The sequence below is a fragment of the Mustela nivalis genome, assembly GCF_964662115.1.
Source record: "Mustela nivalis genome assembly, chromosome: 17".
NCBI lineage: Eukaryota > Metazoa > Chordata > Mammalia > Carnivora > Mustelidae > Mustela > Mustela nivalis.
Genome location: NC_139036.1, coordinates 39,586,260 through 39,604,690, shown reverse-complemented (window position 1 = coordinate 39,604,690; position 18,431 = coordinate 39,586,260). Strand labels below are relative to the sequence as shown.

Below are 18,431 nucleotides of genomic sequence, written 5' to 3'. Positions count from 1 at the left end.
GAAGGGAATGAGTTTTATAGTATGGACTTTGTATCATTTATTTTGGCTTTTAAACAGGCTCTTTTTTCTTTTTCTTTTTTTAACTTCCTGGTTCTGAATAATTGATATTGTCCATCAATACAATCTGGACAAATGTGATCTTGAGTAGTAAATTATGAAACTTCTCTGAACTTTGCTACATAAATGAGCCTGTTCTTATTGTAAAATAGTTTTTATTTTAATCTATATGTGAGTCAGTGGCAAAGGACTGAGTCTTTTGATAGCTCTCTTGTTAACTGAGATTAATTCTCCAGATCTTGGAGATACAGTTTTGAACATCATTTAAGTATGTAGCTCTTAGTTTATTTGGCCACTTGTAATTACTTTAAAATTTTACTTAAATTAGGAAATACTTTAGAAATACAGAAAAGTAACCCACCACAAAGATTTAGCATATATTAAAGTTTTCCCCCATTTGCTTCAGACTGCGCCTGGTGTTTTTAGGGGAAATAAAATGTCACAGATACCACTAAAGTCCATTTCCATCTCTTCCTAGCCCCACTCCCAGAGGTAACTTCTCTCTAGGTAGGTGAGTATTATGCCTATATATGTAGTTTTATTGCGTATGTAAGTAGCCATAAGCAATAAATAGTAATGTTCTGTATGTTTAACATTTTTACATTTGGGGTGCTACATTTGACTTTCTGCATCTTGCTCTTTTCACTGTCTCTTTTGTTAGAAAACTTGGCTCAGTTTGTGTTTACTAATTAACTGCTCCTTATTGTCTCTAGAAATTACAGCCCTATTCCACAAAGACAATGATTATTTCAAAATTTTAACAATGAAATTGCTTGTAAGGCAAAGTGTCTCAGGCTTCAGACTGGTGTTTGGAGTTGTCACACTGGAGATTTTCTTTTACTAAAATCTGAGGGCTTTGGTAATCACAGAAAAACTTCTTGGGTCATATAGTACCTGTAAGATGTATTTCTGAGTGATCATAATAAAGACTCATTCAGGGGGAAAAAAAAATCTCACATTGCTGCCTTCCTAACTCATAGGAAACTTCCATTGTAAAATTGTTACCAGTGGTCAAGCTGGCTCTTCAGTAGAGCCATTACTTGGTGTTTGGTTGAGTTGCAGTGCAGTCTGTATGGGGCTCTAGAGGACTTAACCCTGGGTTTGAAACAAGGAAAGGAAACACTGTGTTCCATTCTTTAGTAGCATCAAATGGAGATGTTGAAAGTGAGCTTGTTATCTACACGATATATATGCCTACTTTAACATTTTGCTTCTATTTTAAGCTTGCAAACTGTGAAGATCTTAATGCTGAAATTCCTTTGAATTATTACCTGTATTTTTGGTAGTGGAAAATATCACTAATGGTGATGTTAGATGTGAGAATTCATGTAGTGAATCATCAGGTCAGTGCTATTGTGGGGAAAACATAAAAAAGAGCAGTGTTACAGTGTGGCACTGAAGCACTTAAATCTATGTAGGTATTTAAAATCTCGGGGCGCCTGGGTGGCTCAGTGGGTTAAGCCGCTACCTTCGGCTCAGGTCATGATCTCAGGGTCTTGGGATCGAGTCCCGCATCGGGCTCTCTGCTCAGCAGGCAGCCTGCTTCCCTCTCTCTCTCTCTCTGCCTGCCTCTCCATCTGCTTGTGATCTCACTCTCTGTCAAATAAATAAATAAATAAATAATCTTTTAAAAAAATAATAAAATAAAATCTGTACATGTATGCTGACATCCAAAGTACTATATAATGTAGCACAAAGCTTTTAAATTTTCTGTCATTCTGATAGACACTTTATAAACTGTTAGGTGAATGCTGTTAGATGATATTTGGAAGAACATCTTTATGATTACAGCACTTTTAATCTTGGTCTCTATGTATGCCTTTTTTTTTTTTTTTTTTTAAAGTAAACTCTGTGCCCAGTGTGGGGCTTGAACTCACAACCCTGAGATCAAGAGTTGCATGCTTTACCGCCTGAGGTAGCCACATGCCCCTCTGTGTGTGTGTGTCTTAATAACAATATCTATTAACTGATTACTGTGAATCAGGTACTAAGTACTAAAACAAACACTTTCTATCCTGTTTAAAGGACATGGTTAAGATGAGGCAGAGTATACAGTGAGATTTTTAAAATTTTGAGTAGTGTTCTGTTACTAAGATAAGTATTTTTATTCCTTTGGTTCTTCCCTCCCACCCTTCCAGAAATGGCAGCGTCTTGGGGGAAAAAAAAAATTATTAGCTATTCAACAAACGGCTTAACTCAGTAGTATAAACAGGTGGGTTTCCCCTAAATAAAGGAGGAATTAGAATGTACTTGTAAATGGATGTTGTAGACTGTGCCTTTCCAAGGTATGCAAACTCTTTCCCTCAGAATGTTAAGTAGTAGTGAGGTGAATGTCAATTGGCATATGTAGTGTTGTACAGCTATCTTGACATTGGCAGATTAACTGCTTGGTTACCATTAAATTCACTGTAGATGTTGTTGAATGAAAATATGCTTGCCTCAATAAAGTTGAAGATGTGTAACTAAACTGCTGTTATTATCCTGTTGGCATAAACTTCAAATTCTGGAAGGTTTTTATTCATTTTTACTTTTTGGAGACACCTCCCTGCAGCCCACCCCAGCCTCATTAAGTGCTTCATTTCTCTGTGTTGCTGAATTTTTAAAAAGTGAATTTATAAATAGGCACAGGGATCATTTTTGCTTTATTTGTTCAAATGTAGTGCTATAAATGTCCAGTTGGGACAGAAAGGTTTTGTTACTGCTTAGGAATGTTCCTGATGAAGTAAATGGTGTGAAGGAATATTACCACTTACAAAAATTATTTATTTATATATTTAAAGATTAGTTTAATTTATTTTTTAATTAAAGATTTTATTTTTAAGTAATGTCTGTATGTAACCCCAAGATCAAGAGTTGTATGCTCGGGGCGCCTGGGTGGCTCAGTGGGTTAAGCCGCTGCCTTTGGCTCAGGTCATGATCTCAGGGTCCTGGGATCGAGTCCCGCATCGGGCTCTCTGCTCAGCGGGGAGCCTGCTTCCTCCTCTCTCTCTGCCTTCCTCTCTGCCTACTTGTGATCTCTCTCTGTCAAATAAATAAATAAAATCTTTAAAAAAAAAAAGTGAATTTATAAATAGGCACAGGGATCATTTTTGCTTTATTTGTTCAAATGTAGTGCTATAAATGTTCAGTTGGGACAGAAAGGTTTTGTTACTGCTTAGGAATGTTCCTGATGAAGTAAATGGTGTGAAGGAATATTACCACTTACAAAAAATATTTATTTATATATTTAAAGATTAGTTTAATTTATTTTTTAATTAAAGATTTATTTTTTAATTAAAGATTTTATTTTTAAGTAATGTCTGTATGTAACCCCAAGATCAAGAGTTGTATGCTCGGGGCACCTGGGTGGCTCAGTGGGTTAAGCCGCTGCCTTCAGCTCAGGTCATGATCTCAGGGTTCTGGGATCGAGTCCCGCATCAGGCTCTCTGCTCAGCAGGGAGCCTGCTTCCTCCTCTCTCTCTGCCTGCCTCTCTGCCTACTTGTGATCTCTCTGTGTCAAATAAATAAATAAAATCTTTAAAAAAAAAAAAAGAGAGTTGTATGCTCTACGGACTGAGCCAGCCAGGTGCTCCTGCCACTTAAAATTTTTTTTTTAAAGTTCATCAAATGACATTTTTGTTTAGAAACAGAAAGATTTATGAAAAAAGATTTTTTTTTAAACTAAGCTCTACACCCAGTGTGGGGCTTGAATTCATATCCCCAAGATCAAGAGTCTCATGCTCTACCAACTGACGTAGCAAGTCTCTGAAAAGGATTTTTTTTTAATGAGCCAAAATAGTTTCACATTATGTGTTAGCCATTCTTACAGGCTTACTAATATATATCTGTAACTTAGGTCAGGTAATTTTAGTTTGAGATTAATCGTGTTTATTTATTGGTTATTAATAAAATGATTACTCTTTGGTATAGTTTTTTCATACAGACATTATATTACTCTTGTTTCCTTACCTGGTTCTGTGTTCTGTTAGTGATCTCGAGGCAGTATTGACCTACTGTGGGTTTTGTTTGGACTGCACAGTGTTCTTGCAAATTTTGTGTTAGTTGCCATCAGTTACAATTTGGGAGATCGTATATGAAATTTGAATTTGTGGCTTTTTTTTTTTTTAAATAATCTTTCTGTCCAGTGTGGGGCTCAACTCAGACCCAGAGATCAAGAGTTGCACATGCCCTACCAAAAGAGCCAAGTAGGAGCCCCTGTGGGGTTTGTTTTTGTTTTTTGTTCTTTTGTAGTTGGAAGATCTGTTAATATGGAGTCTGCTTTTCAATATAGCATAATTGGTTAGCTCCAAGAAATGACTACTTCCCCTTCCTTTATCCACAGCCTTCACCTGGCCTACTCTATTCACCTGTTTCGCTGGCCTCTGTAGACATTTGTTTGTGATTTAGGGCATCTGTACTTTTGTTATTTTATTTTTAGATTTTATTTATTTATTTGATAGGGAAAGTGTCTGCCCGTGAGCAGGGAGGGACTGAGGGAGAGGGAGAGGCTGAAGGGGATAGAAAAATTATTTTCTTCAAAACTGCCACATTCAGATCATTCAAATGAATGGTCTGAAAATGAATCTGAGGTTCTGTTTAAATGCAGCAAGTATATAAAATCAAGTCTACAACCAAATTGAAAAGTCGGCAAGGGTTATAAATGAACAATTTGCAGAGAAAAAGCAATGGCAAAAAAAAAAAAAAAGGAGAAAGAAACTAAGTAGAGAAGATGCTTACTTAACCAGTGCTACAATTAATCAGGAAAATTCTAATTAAAGCAATGGTGGAAAATCAGATTGTCAAAGATTTTTAAGTTTTTTTTTTTTTTTAAGATTTTATTTATTTATTTGACAGAGATCACAAGTAGGGAGAGAGGCAGGCAGAGAGAGAGGAGGAAGCAGGCTCCCTGCCAAGCAGAGAGCCTGATGTGGGGCTCGATCCCAGGACCCTGGGATCATGACCTGAGCCGAAGGCAGAGGCTTTAACCCACTGAGCCACCCAGGCGCCCGATTTTTAAGTTTTTTAGAGGATGATGAACATCGTATTTCCTTTTCTTTTCTTTTAAGATTTTATTTATTTATTTGACAGAGATCACAAGTAGGCAGAGAGGCAGGCGAGAAAGAGAGGGAAGCAGGCTCCCCGCCAGGCAGAGAGCCCAATGCAGGGCTTGATCCCAGGACCCTGAGATAATGACCTGAGTTGGAGGCAGGGGCTTAACCCACTGAGTCACCCAGGCACCCGGAACATGGTATTTCTTCACTCTTTGCTCATGGGAGTGTTAATTGAAACTACTGTAGAGTATAATTGGGATATTCTTGGTAAAGAAAAATATGCATAAGAAAACATGGACCAAGATATTTGTTATAGTACTATGTTTCTTTAATATTTTATTTATTTATTTGACAGAGATAGAGATCACAAGTAGGCAGAGAGGCATTAGAGAAAGAGGAGAAAGCAGGCTCCCTGCTGAGCAGAGAGCCTGATGCGGGACTCGATCCCAGGACCCTGAGATCTTGACCTGAGCCGAAGGCAGAGGCTTTAACCCACTGAGCCACCCAGGAGCCCCTATAGCACTATTTTAAAAAACAAAAGAAGTGGAAACAACCTAACTTCCTTTAGGAAGGAAATGGATAAATAATTGGTTTATTTTTATAATGGAATACTATATAGGAGTTAAAATTAATGTATTAGATCTATATCTGTCTACATTTCCTATCTCAGAAACAAATGTTAAATGAAAAAAGCAGGTGCAAAGGTGATACTGTTTGTATAAAACTAAAAACATTGCTTACTGATCTTTATATATGTAGCAGAAGTACTATATATACACATGATAAAGAGCTACATTAGCCTTAGGAGAGTGGTTATCTCCATGTAATGAGGAAGCGAGGATGGAGCTTTCATTATATCTATATTTTATTGGGGGGGATCTGAAGTAAGTAAGACAAAATCTTAAAAAGTTTATTTAATCTTGGTGGTGAGTCATTAGTGTCTTATATTCAAAATGTTACTTTGATAAGAGAAGAAAATTTAAAGAGTGCCTTACGAAGTTTTGACATGATTTATGATACCACTTTTCTTCCTCTATCCTGAAAGAAGGTCTTATGATGGGTTTGATGTGTAGGTTGAAATACATAATTAATTGCAATATATAAGAAATGTTTCCTAATTAATTTTTAAATGAAATTTTTTTTTTAAAGATTTTTTTTTTTTAATTTATTTATTTGACAGAGAGAAATCACAAGTACACTGAGAGGCAGGCAGAGAGAGAGAGAGAAGGAAGCAGGCTCCCTGCTGAGCAGAGAGCCTGATGCGGGACTCGATCCCAGGACCCTGAGATCATGACCTGAGCCGAAGGCAGCGGCTTAACCCACTGAGCCACCCAGGCACCCCCTAATTAATTTTTAATTTGGAAAGTTTTCATTGTTTTAAATAAAAGCTTAAGTAGGAAAAATGCTTTATTTAGCTCATTGGTCAGATGTTTAAAGTCTAAAATACTTAAGTGTTTATGGTTGCTTTTAATAGAATTCAGAAAATGTGAATTGCCTTAGATTACCTAAAACTACTCATTTATTTTTTACCATTTAGGTATAAATACTCAGTCTAGGTTTTAGTGATGTCTGGGCTTAAAAAAATGCCCTGTGACATACATTAGGCCAAGATGAAGATGTACATGTTATTAATCTTGGCTATTTCTGACATTGCTGGTTTTTCTTTTTCCCTTAGGTGAGGCAGGCAACCAATCAGATTGTGATGAATTGTGCTGATATTGACATTATTACAGCTTCATATGCACCAGAGGGAGATGAAGGTAAGAGCTGTTTTCCATTTAATTTGCTATCTCTCTGTGTGTATCATGTATGTGTGGTGGCATATACATTTTCAGATTAAGGTAGCAGTGTTTGTTACTTTAGAAATAGGAAACATTTTTAGATGTTCGTGGGAAATATTTTAATAATTTGTTCTATGAGATAAAGGAGATGCCACATTCTAATTCTACTTCAAACATTAACGTATTTTGTAACCCTAGGCAGATTACATTTCCATAAATGTAAAATGAATATAATACCATGCATATAAAGCTAAAGAGTTATTTTTTTAAATTAATTTATTTATTTTAGAGAGAGAGAGAGAGCTTGAGTGGGAGGGGCAGAGAGAATCCCAAGTAGACACTGCACTGACTGTGGGGCCCGACGCAGGGCTTAATTCCATGACCCCGAGGTTACAACCTGAGCTGAAACCAAGAGTCACTCGCCCAATTGACCACACCACCAAGGCACCCAAAACTGAAGCGATATTTTTAAAATAAGTGCTTTGAACATGAAAGATTGGTTTATTAAGGTGGCTTAGTTCATATTTGGTTTTCTTAAAGATTTTTTATTTCCCTCTTGAACAGTAGATTAAAATTGCAATAATGAATCTTATTCACAATTGAGAGAAAAATATTTGTCCTGCGGGATGGAATGTGGAGCTTAGAAGCTAGATGACCAAGTTAGTTACAGAGTAAGAATATGTTAAAAGGAAATATATAGAATGCCTGGGAACTCACTTAGCATCTTTAAAATGAGAACTATTTTAGACCTTGTAATTGTAACAAGGGATTAAATTGAGTAGTCTGTTTTGGCCTGAAATCTTATTCCCACATAAGCTCCATTTTAAAAAATTGTCATATTTGGCATGAAGTCACAAGTGTATTAATACTGGAACTGAAGTGCTTTTTGCTTTTGACAGAATGATCTTTTGGTTAGTCTTCATTACTATGAGACTTCCTGTTAGAAATTTTTTTTTTGCTATCAGGGTGCCTGGCTGGCTCAGCTAGTAGAGCATGCAGCTCTTGATCTCAGGGTTGTGAGTTCAAGCCCCACTTAGCACGTAGAGCTTACTTTAAAAAAAAAAAAGAAAGAAAGAAAAGAAAAGAAAATCTTTTCATTTGATATCAAATAAGTTAGAAATTTAGCCGTTTAGTTAACATTTTGTATTTCTCTTAACCCTCTCCTTTACACTGAAAAGAAGCATATAAGGAAAAATAAATACTTTTTTCATGAATTTATTTTATTTCATGAATTTTTCTTAAATTATCTTGTCCATAGAATGACCCCCCCAAAAGTAGCAGTTGAGCAGAGTATTGCCAAAAAGTATTTATTGTTCAGTTGTTTGTAAATGAGATCAAATTGCTGTGATTTTAAGCTAGAGGAACACATCCTTCAAATGGACTTTGGATGAGTGCCAACATTAAAAAATTGTTTGGGTAAATGAGAGAGGGGTTATTTAGTTTCTTTATCTGTGAAGAAAAGAAAAATGTAAGCATTTTAGCCAAGCATATCAAGGCAAGCTTGCTCTGTTGTAGGTAGAGAACATTTAAATTTGATGTAGTTTTAAAATGGTGCCACTATAGATAGGAAGAGATTGTAAAATATACTCGCACCCTCCAGTTGGCATGGTTTCAGCTCAGGTTTTTATCTTCCTCTACTAAATTTTTTTTTGTTTTTATAAATTTTGTTTTTATCTTCCTCTACTAAAATGTCAGGAAAGAATTCAGAGAACTCAAATGCTTTGAGTATGCATAACTGAATGGTGCCAAGCTCCTAATAGTTAGAATAGCAGTGTTTGTGTTCTAAGAGGGTCAGAAGAGAAATGAAAGCTTGTAGAAGTGAAGGGGATTTGGAGAGAGATTCAGATAAAACATTACTCTTTTTTAGGTACATAAAGTATTTTCTTCAAAACTAGCTAAGGGGTATTTTTCAACTCATTTCTCCTACAGCAATGGGAAAAACCTAGAGTCATGTGTAAGCTCATCTAATTTGAGAGTATAAGAGAATGGGAAATTGTATTAATGTGGCATTTTAAGATTTCAGTCAAACAGTTTTGGCCTTCCAGATACACACACAGTGTAATTTTATCCTTGGGCATAGTAGCATTTCTTGATTTTTACTGTATGGAAGAGTACAACATGCTGTTCTTTAGAAATTAGTAGTTGCAAATTTGATTGCCAGCTCCTTCCAGGGTGGTATGGTTTGACAGGGGAATAACTGAGTCAATAGGAAAGCTACCATTTTTTAACTTGGCTGATCTCCTTTAGTACAGTACCTATTAATATTTATGATTGCCTCCTATAAGACCGAGTTACATATGTATAGCCACTAAATCTTGGTACTTTATGGTAAAATCAGAAAGTCGTTCGAAGTCATGAAGTTGTTGCTTCTTTGTATAAATTTTTAATTGATGAAAAAGAAGCTGTTTTGTGGTTTGTGCAGTGACCCAGAAAGACCTATTGGCGTGTGTCTCTTTAAACTAAGGCACTGCCTTTTCAACAAAAATAACTTATTTTAAAACCTAATTGAGATCTTTGTAATATTTAAAAAATGAGAACTCAGTAAGAAAAACGGCTGAAAACTGTTTTTTTACTGTTCTGCACTTCAAGGGTTGGTGAAATCACTAGCACTTAAGCCCCAGTGCAAGGAGTGCACCTCCCTACACAGTGAGTGCAGGGGTTAGTATTGTCACCAGCTTCCGCAGGAGTGCCTGAACTCAGGTCCTGACAGGTAACGAGACTTTTAATTTATCATTAATAGATGGCTTGGGCATAACCACACGGACATTGATCATTTGAAAGTTTTGTATTAACTTTTCCCTTAGTATACTCTCTCAGGTATGTTTGTAGCATTAGCTATGTAAGGAAGAAATTTTCCCTGTTCCATTCAAAGTTCTGATTCTAGCCTCAGATCCACTAGCATCACCCTGCCTTATCCATGCAAGGCATGTAAATCTTAACACGTTTCTTCTTGAAGCAGAGGTACATTTTTCAGTGTGCAGATGAGTGCATGTATGTGTTTAATGAGAGGATGAAGCAGCTAGTCAGAAATACTGCCAAATGGTAACAATTTTGAGCAAAACTATTAACTTGAGAAAAAGGAATCGTTCCTCACACTCAATCAGAGGCCTTTATCATGAGCTTCAGTAGGCCTTTATAAGCCCATCAGTGATATATATTCCGTCGTCATGCAGTTAAATGTAGATTAGGAATAGCATTAAACCACCATCTCTTTGCAAGAGTTGTTTTTGTCATCATTCTGAAAATACATGCATGACTAATTAAGTGCTAGCTCTGAAATGTGGAAAATTGAAAGAGAAGGGGAAATACTCATTTCTAATACAAATGTATTGGAATATGATGCAGAACTTCGTAAGATTTTAAATGAAAGAATCAAAGTATAAGTTTAGTAATACAAATAACAATATAGGGTAGGAGGCCTCAAACCAAAGTTATGGTTGGGATTAAGTAAATAACAAACATGAGTGAATTGGACTGGATGTAGCAAAGCTAGAATGTTGGGACAGAGGCCAGACCAAAGAAAGTATTAAAGAATATTTAAATGTATTCAAATTTTAAAGAACTTTTCAGGCCAACAACATTTTTGGGGGCTATAGTGACATTTGTTGAATTTGCAACCTACCAGGGAACTGTGTGTTACGCATATTCTTTATCACTTGGACATGAAGATAAGACTTGAGCATAGCTGTCTCGTTAAAAAGAGCAAAAAGCCTTTTGAGAGTCTTCTAGATTCTTAATTGAAACTGGGGTATAATATGCTATATTACTATTTAATATATTTAGCAGGTTATTTTAGTTTGCTGTACATGTTCCAGTGGTATATCCTTTCAAAAAATCAGAATACCTCTTTTCAGGAAGCTTTTAAAGTTTTTTGGGCACTACAGTGGCCTTATTTCTGAGCTCTTGTTTTTATTTTGCCTCTGCTTTATTTACAAGTCCTGAGTATATTGAGTTTTGGGGATTTCAAACATAAAGTCTATTATGTGCTATTGTTCTTTGTGTTAATGCATAAGCTAACCACTACTCTGGGCTATATTGAGGAACCAGATGTTTTCCCAGGTCTTTGGTAACTTTCAGGGCATCCTGTTTTCTGAATTAAATGGTGATTTTAGGGTCACCTGGGTGGTTCAGTCGGTTAAGTGTCTGCCTTCAGCTCAGGTTATAATCCCAGGATATTGGGATTGAGCCCCATGTCAGGTTCCTTGCTCAGCAGGAGCCTGCTTCCCCCTCTGCCTGCTCCCCCTGCTTGTGTGCACACACACTCTCTCCCTCTCTCTGTCAAATAAATAAAACTCTTTTTTAAAAAAATGCTGATTCTATTTTTCCTACTAATAAACTTTATTTTTCAGAGCACTTTGGAGTAAAAAGTACAGAGATTTCCTCCGTATTCCTTGTCCCACCCACCCTTCTCTTCCTCATTATCAACATCTTGAACCAAAGTGGTACAATTGTTAAAGTCAGTGAAACTTACCTTGGCACCTCATTAACAAAGTCAGTAGTTTACATTAGGGTTCACTCTTGGTGTTATACATGCTGTGGGTTTTGTTTTGTTTGTTTTTTTAAAAGATTTTATTTATTTATTTGACAGAGAGATTCAGCAAGAGAGGGAACACAAGCAGGGAGAGTGGAAGAGAGGGAAGCAGGCTCCCCACTGAGCAGTGAGCCTGATGCAGAGCTGGATGCCAGGACCCTGGGATCAGGACCTGAGTTGAAGGCAGACACTTAATGACTGAGCCACCCAGACACCCCTGCATATAAAGTTTAGAATCAGTTTTTTGGTATCCATGAAATAACTTTCTGGGATTTTTATTGGGATTGGGATTGAATATACAGATCAAGTTGGGAGGAACTGATGTCTTGACAATATGGAATCTTACCCATGAACATGGATTATCTCTCCATTTATTTAGTTCTTTAATATCTATTATGAGAATTTAGTAGTTTTTCTCCTGGATCTTACATATATTTTGTTAGATTTATACCTAAGTATTTTGTTTTTGAATATGATAATGTAAATGATAAAGTGTTTTCAATTTCAAATGCCACTTATTCATTGCTGGTATATAGAAAAGTGATTGACATATATATTAATCTTATATTCTGCAACCTTATTATAATTGCTCATTAGTTCCAGGAGTTTTTTTGCTGATTCCTTTGAATTTTCTACATGACCACATCATCTGTGAACAAGGACAGTTTTATTTCTACTATCCCAATATGTATACCTTTTATTTCCTTTTCTTGTCTTACTACATTAGCTAGGACTTTTCAGTACAATGTTGAAAAGCAGTGGTAAGACATCTTTGCTTTGTTCCTCATCTTAGCTGGAAAGCTTGAACTTTGTCACCATGAAATATGATGTTAGTTGTAGGGTTTTTGTAGATGTTCTATCACAAGTTGAAGAAATTCATCTTTATTCCTACTTTGCTGAGAAATTTTATCATGAATGGGTATTGGATTTTGTTAGATGCTTTTTCTGCATCTTCTGATAGTTGTGTAATATTTCTTCTTTAGACTGTTGATGTGATGAAGGACATTGATTGATTTTTGTGTGTTGAAACTGCCTTGCATAATAGGATAAATCCCACTTGGTCATGGCATATAATTCTTATTATATATTGTTGGATTCAATTTGCTAATATTTTGTTGAGGATTTTTGTATTTATGTTCCTAAGAGACACTGGTCTATAGTTTTCTTATGTGTCTTTTGTTTTGATAGTAGGGTAATGCAGCTTCATAAAATGAGTTAGGAAGTATTCTTTCTGCTTCAATTTAAAGATTTCTCTTGAGGGTTCTTCTTTGACCTATGTGTTATTTAGAAGTATTATAGGGGCACCTGGGTGGCTCAGTGGGTTAAAGCCTCTGCCTTCTGCTTGGGTTATGGTCCCGGGGTCCTGGGATTGAGCCCCACATTGGGCTCCATCAGCAGGGATCTCCGCTCAGCAGGGAGCCTGCTTCCCTTCCTCTCTCTCTCTGCCTACTTGTGATCTCTGTCAAATAAAGAAATAAAATTATTTAAAAAAAAGTATTATAATTATTTAATTTCTAATTGTTTGAGGATTTTTCCAGCTATAGTTCTGTTACTGATTTCTTTTTTTTTTTTTTTTTAAGATTTTATTTATTTATTTGACAGAGAAATCACAAGTAGATGGAGAGGCAGGCAGAGAGAGAGAGAGGAGGAAGCAGGCTCCCTGCCAAGCAGAGAGCCCGATGCGGGACTCGATCCCAGGACCCCGAGATCATGACCCGAGCCGAAGGCAGCGGCTTAACCCACTGAGCCACCCAGGCGCCCCCTGTTACTGATTTCTAATTTAATTCCTTTGTGGTCAAAGAACAGACATTTTATGATTTCTTTCTTTCTTTCTTTCTTTTTTTTTTTTTTAATTAGTTCAAGTGTATCTATGACCAAGAATATGGTCTGTCTTGGTGAATGGTCCAAATGAGCTTGAGTAAAATGTGTAACACAAGCTGTTGTTTGATGAAATCGTCAACAGATACCCAATTGGTTGGTGGTGCTTTTGAGTTCAAATATATCCTTACAGATTTCTGCTGCTGACACTGTTTATTTCTGATAGAAGGCTGTTAAAGTCTCCAGCTCTAATAGTAGATTCATCTGTTCCTCCTTGCCATTCTGTCAGTTTTTGCCTCATGTATTTTGATGCTTTATTATTAGATGCATCCACATTAAGAATTTTTACGTCTTGCTGGAGTATTGCCCCCCTTCTCATTATGTAACGTTCCTTTTAAGTTCTCTTGCTTTAAAGTCTGCTCTGTCTGAAATTAATGCAGCTACTCCCACTTTGTTTTGATTAGTGTTAGTATATCTTTTACTGTCACTTTACTTTTAATCTGAAAAGTTTTTTATAGTGGTTGCCCTAGAGTTTGCAATATATATTTATAATTAATCCAGTCACTTTCAGATAATACCATAATGCTTCACAAGTAGTACCAAGTACCTTATAATAACAAAATATGACCAGTTTCTTCCTACCATCCCTTGTTTCATTGCTGTCATTCATTTCACTTATGCATGAACATATACAGAAGCCAACATAATCAAATATTGTTACTATTAATACTTTGAACAGTTATCTTTTAGATCAATTAAAAATAACAATCATAAACATTTTTATTTTACCTTCTTTTATTCATTCTCTGATGCTCTCTCTTTATATAGATCTAAGTTTCTAATCTGTGTCATTTTCCTTTTCTCTAAAGAACTTCTTTTAACATATCTTGTAAAAGCATATGTACTTGAAACAAATTCCCCCAATTTTTGTTTGTCTGACAAAAATCTATTTCTCCCCACTTTTTAAAAAAATGTATTTTATTTATTTATTTATCTATCTATCTGAGGGAGAGAACATGAGCAGGCAGAAGAGCAGAGTGGGAGGGAGGGGAAAAAATCTTAAACAGATTACACATTGAGCATGGAGCCCCACGTGGGGCTATGTCTTACGACCCTGAGATCATGACCAGAGCCGAGCTGAGAATTGGACGCTTAACAACTGAGTCAACCACGTGCTCCTCTCCCCATTTTTTTTTTTTGAAGACTTAATTTTTTCAGAGCAGTTTTGGTTCACAGCAAGATTGAGAGGAACATTCTCTTTCACTTTTGAAAGATCAGTTTGAAGAATACAGAATTCTAGTTAGTTTTTTTTTCTCAGCCCTTTAAATATTTCATTCCAGGGGCGCCTGGGTGGCTCAGTGGGTTAAAGCCTCTGCCTTCGGCTCAGGTCATGATCTCAGGGTCCTGGGATCAAGCCCCGCATCAGGGGCTCTGCTCAGCAGGGAGTCTGCTTCTTCGTCTCTCTTTGCCTGCCTCTCTGCCTACTTGTGATCTCTCTCTCTGAAATAAATAAAATCTTTTTTTTTTTTTAAATAAATAAATAAATGGGGCGCCTGGGTGGCTCAGAGGGTTAAGCCTCTGCCTTCGGCTCAGGTCATGATCTCAGGGTCCTGGGATCAAGTCCCGCATCGGGCTCTCTGCTCAGCAGGGAGCCTGCTTCCTCCTCTCTCTCTCTCTGCCTGCCTCTCTACCTACTTGTGATCTCTGTCTGTCAAATAAATAAATAAAATCTTAATAAATAAATAAATAAATAAATAAATATTTCATTCCATTATCTTCTTGCTTGTGTGGCTCCTGAGAAGTTGAATTTAATTCTTTTTTTTTTTTAAGATTTTTTTTTTTTTTTTTAATTTGTCAGAGAGAGAGAGTACATACAAGCAGACAAAGTGGCAGGCAGAGGCAGCGAGAGAAGCAGGCTCCCTGCCTAGCAAGGAGCCTGATGTGGGACTTGATCCCAGGACCCTGGGATCATGACCTGAGCTGAAGGCAGCGGCTTAACCAACTGAGCCACCTAGGCATCCCTTGAATTTAATTCTTATCTTGCTCTTCAATAAAGTGTTTTTTCCCTCTGGCTTCTTTCTTTCTTTTTTTTTTTTTTTTTAAGATTTTATTTATTTATTTGACAGACAGAGATCACAAGTAGGCAGAGAGGCAGGCAGAGAGAGAGAGAGAGAGAGGGAAGCAGGCTTCCTGCGGAGCAGGGAGCCCGATGTGGGGCTCGATCCCAGGACCCTGAGATCATGACCCGAGCCGAAGGCAGCAGCCCAAACCACTGAGCAACCCAGGCGCCCCATCCCTCTGGCTTCTTTCAAGACTTTTTCTTTATGTTTGATTTTTCCAAAGTTCGAATATGGTATGCTTACGTTTGGAGTTTTTGGCATTTATCCTGCTTGGTTTTCTCTGAGCTTCCTGGATCTGTGGTTTGGTGTCTGATGTTAATTTGGGGGCATTCTTAGCCGTCATTGCTCCAAATATTGCTTCTGTTCCTTTCTTTTTCTTGTCCTTCTGGTCATTCCATTGTGTATATGTTATACTTCTTGTAGTTTTCCCACAATTCTTGGATATTTTGTTCTGGTCCCTCCCACCCCCCAAGTCTTTTTTTTTTTTTTTTCCCAGTTTTGGAGGTTTCTTTTTTCATGTCTGTAAGCTCAGAGATTGTTTCTACATCCTTGAACGGTCTAACAATCAGTGCATGAAAGGCATTCTACATTTCTGTTACTATGCTTTTAATTTGTCTTTATTTTTTAATTCTTTTTTAGAATCTCTCTCTACTTGCATTATCAATCTCTTCTTGATGTGTCTATTTTCTCATTAAAGATCTTAGCATATTAAACATAGTTTTAAAAATCTAGTCTGAGATTTACAACATTCCCTCCATAACTGACTCGGGTTTTGATGCTTTTTTAGTGTCTCCAAATTGCATTTTCTGCCTTTTAGTATGCTTTCCGGTATTTTTTGAGAAGCAGACATGATGTGCTGGATAAAAGGAATGACAGTAAAATAGGCCTTTAATAATGCTGTGGTGAGGTGAAGGGGTAAGGGGAGTATGTATGAATCTCTTACTAGGTCTCAATCTTTTGGTGTCTCTGGTCTGTGAACTTCACCAGTACTTTCAGGTTTTCTCCCCCAATGGTGGGACAGGATGGCTGGTGGCGCTGGAGTTTGTTCTTTCCCTTTCCCCAAGAAGGTTAGGCTCTGACAAAACCCAGCAGGTTAAGCTCTGGTAAAATAGTTTTTCTTGAAGGCAGGTTTTGTTGAGAACAGAACGCCCTATCGTATTTCAGAATACTCCTTTTTCTTTCCTCCTGCCAGAAGCATGAGGGGATTTTTCTCTGATATTCATTCACTGTTAGGACCTGGTAACTCTCAGAGGTAAAACTCACAAGACTGTCAGGGGAGTCCCCCCATGACCGGTTCTCCTGGAATTTTTATTTATTTCTTAAAAGATTTTATTTATTTAACAGAAAGAGAGTACATGCACATGCACACAAGCAGGGGGAGCGGCAGGCAGAGGGACGAGGAGGCTCCCCTCGAGCAGGGAGCCTGATATGGGGACTCTATCCCAGGACCCTGAGATCATGACCCGAGCCGCAGGCAGATGCTTAACTGACTGAGCTACCCAGGGTACCTCACGTCTCTGACAGATTTATGGAGAGTTGTTGATTTTTTAGTTTGTTTAGCTTTTTACTTGTTGTTAGGATGGAGTGGCAACTTCTGAACTTATTATATGCAAGACCAGAAATTCTGGCAATTTTATTTTTATTTCCAATATAAAAGATTGTGTTTTAAAAATATACAAGCAATCTGTGCCCTTTTTGTGGGCATATGCTTTCATTTCTTTGGGTAGATAATTGGGAATACAATGGCTGCATCATATGGTAAATGGAGAATTTTTAAAGAAACTACCAGTTTTCTAAAGTGGTTGTACCATTTTATGTTCTCATTAACTGTGTTTGAGAGTTCCAGTTGCTCCATATCCTTGTTATTTTTAAATGCTAACACTTTTAAATTTTAACTATTCAAGTGATTATCTAGTGGTATCTTATTATCGTTTTAATTTACATTTCCCTAATAGCTAATGATGTCAAACATCTTTTCATGTCCATATTTACTTACCATCCTTATCTCTTCTTTGGTCAACTGTCTATTCAGAACCTTTGCCATTTCTCTAGGGGTTTGTTTGTCTTCTTAGTGCATTTTAAGAGTTCTATATATGTTCCAGATACAAGCGTTTGTTGGTCAAATAGTTTTGCAAATACTCTCACCCAGTGTTGTCGCTTGCCTTTTCATTGTTGTTAGGGTTGGTTTTTTTTTTTTTTTTTGATGAATATAAGTTTTCAATTTCAGTGAATTCCAATTTATGCATGTCTGTCTGTATGTATGCTAACTCTACTCTGAATGTGGGGCACAACCCTGAGATCAAATGTTACATGTTCTATTGACTGAGCCAGCCAACCACTTTGATGAATTCTATTGATTGAATTTTTCTTTTATTGTCATATATTTTTTCAAAGATTTTATTTGTTTGTCAGAGAGAGACAAATATTTGTCTCTGAGACATTTATTTGTCACAGAAAGAGCTTGTATTCCCTCTCTTGCTGTGTCTCTGTCAAATAAATAAATAAAATCTTTTAAAGAAATAAAAAATAAAAAGATAACTCTCCCTATTGAACTTCTGTACTCTTTGTTCTGTTCTGTTTAAGTCTTGAAATTAGGTAATATAAGTCCTCTATCTTTGTTCTTTTTAAAAAATGATTTTGCCTATTCTGGGTCTGTTTAATTTTCATATGAATTTTAGGATCAACTTGTCAAGTCCTACAATAAAACCTGCTGGTATTGTTATAGGTATTGCACTGACTCCATTGGGGAGAGCAAATTGAACTTTCTCATTCATAAAGAATATATATTTTTCTACTTACTCAGATCTTTCTTAATTTGTCTCAGATTGTAGGAGTTTCTACTTAATTTTAGTTTATTCTAGAGAAAAATTTAATTCTCTGTTTCCTTAGGGGGAGAAGACAGACAGAATACAGCCAGATCAATTTTTCTTTTAATTGTGGTAAAATGCTTATAATGTAAGATGGTAACATGTAATTTACCATCATAACCATTTATAATTGTATGGTTCATTGGTACATATTCACATTATTGAGCTACTATGACTACCGCCCATCTGTAGAACTCTTCATCTTAGAAAACCGAACTCTGTATCCA

At 36.6% G+C, this 18,431-nt stretch overlaps 1 protein-coding gene across 2 annotated transcripts in view; it reads left to right on the top strand.

The window, feature by feature from the left end:
• NPEPPS (aminopeptidase puromycin sensitive) overlaps positions 1-18,431 on the top strand; it is an 84,066-nt gene that overhangs the window by 4,319 nt on the left and 61,316 nt on the right. Inside the window, exons 2-3 of one of the 2 annotated variants that reach the window (XM_082704735.1) lie at positions 6,763-6,847; positions 9,458-9,578. Coding sequence is in view for 1 of the 2 variants with exons in the window: in XM_082704734.1 (XP_082560860.1) it covers positions 6,763-6,847 (85 nt within the window). In the remaining variant the exon portion in view is untranslated. The remainder of the gene's footprint in view (positions 1-6,762; positions 6,848-9,457; positions 9,579-18,431) is intronic. The other variant, XM_082704734.1, reaches the window with a different exon arrangement.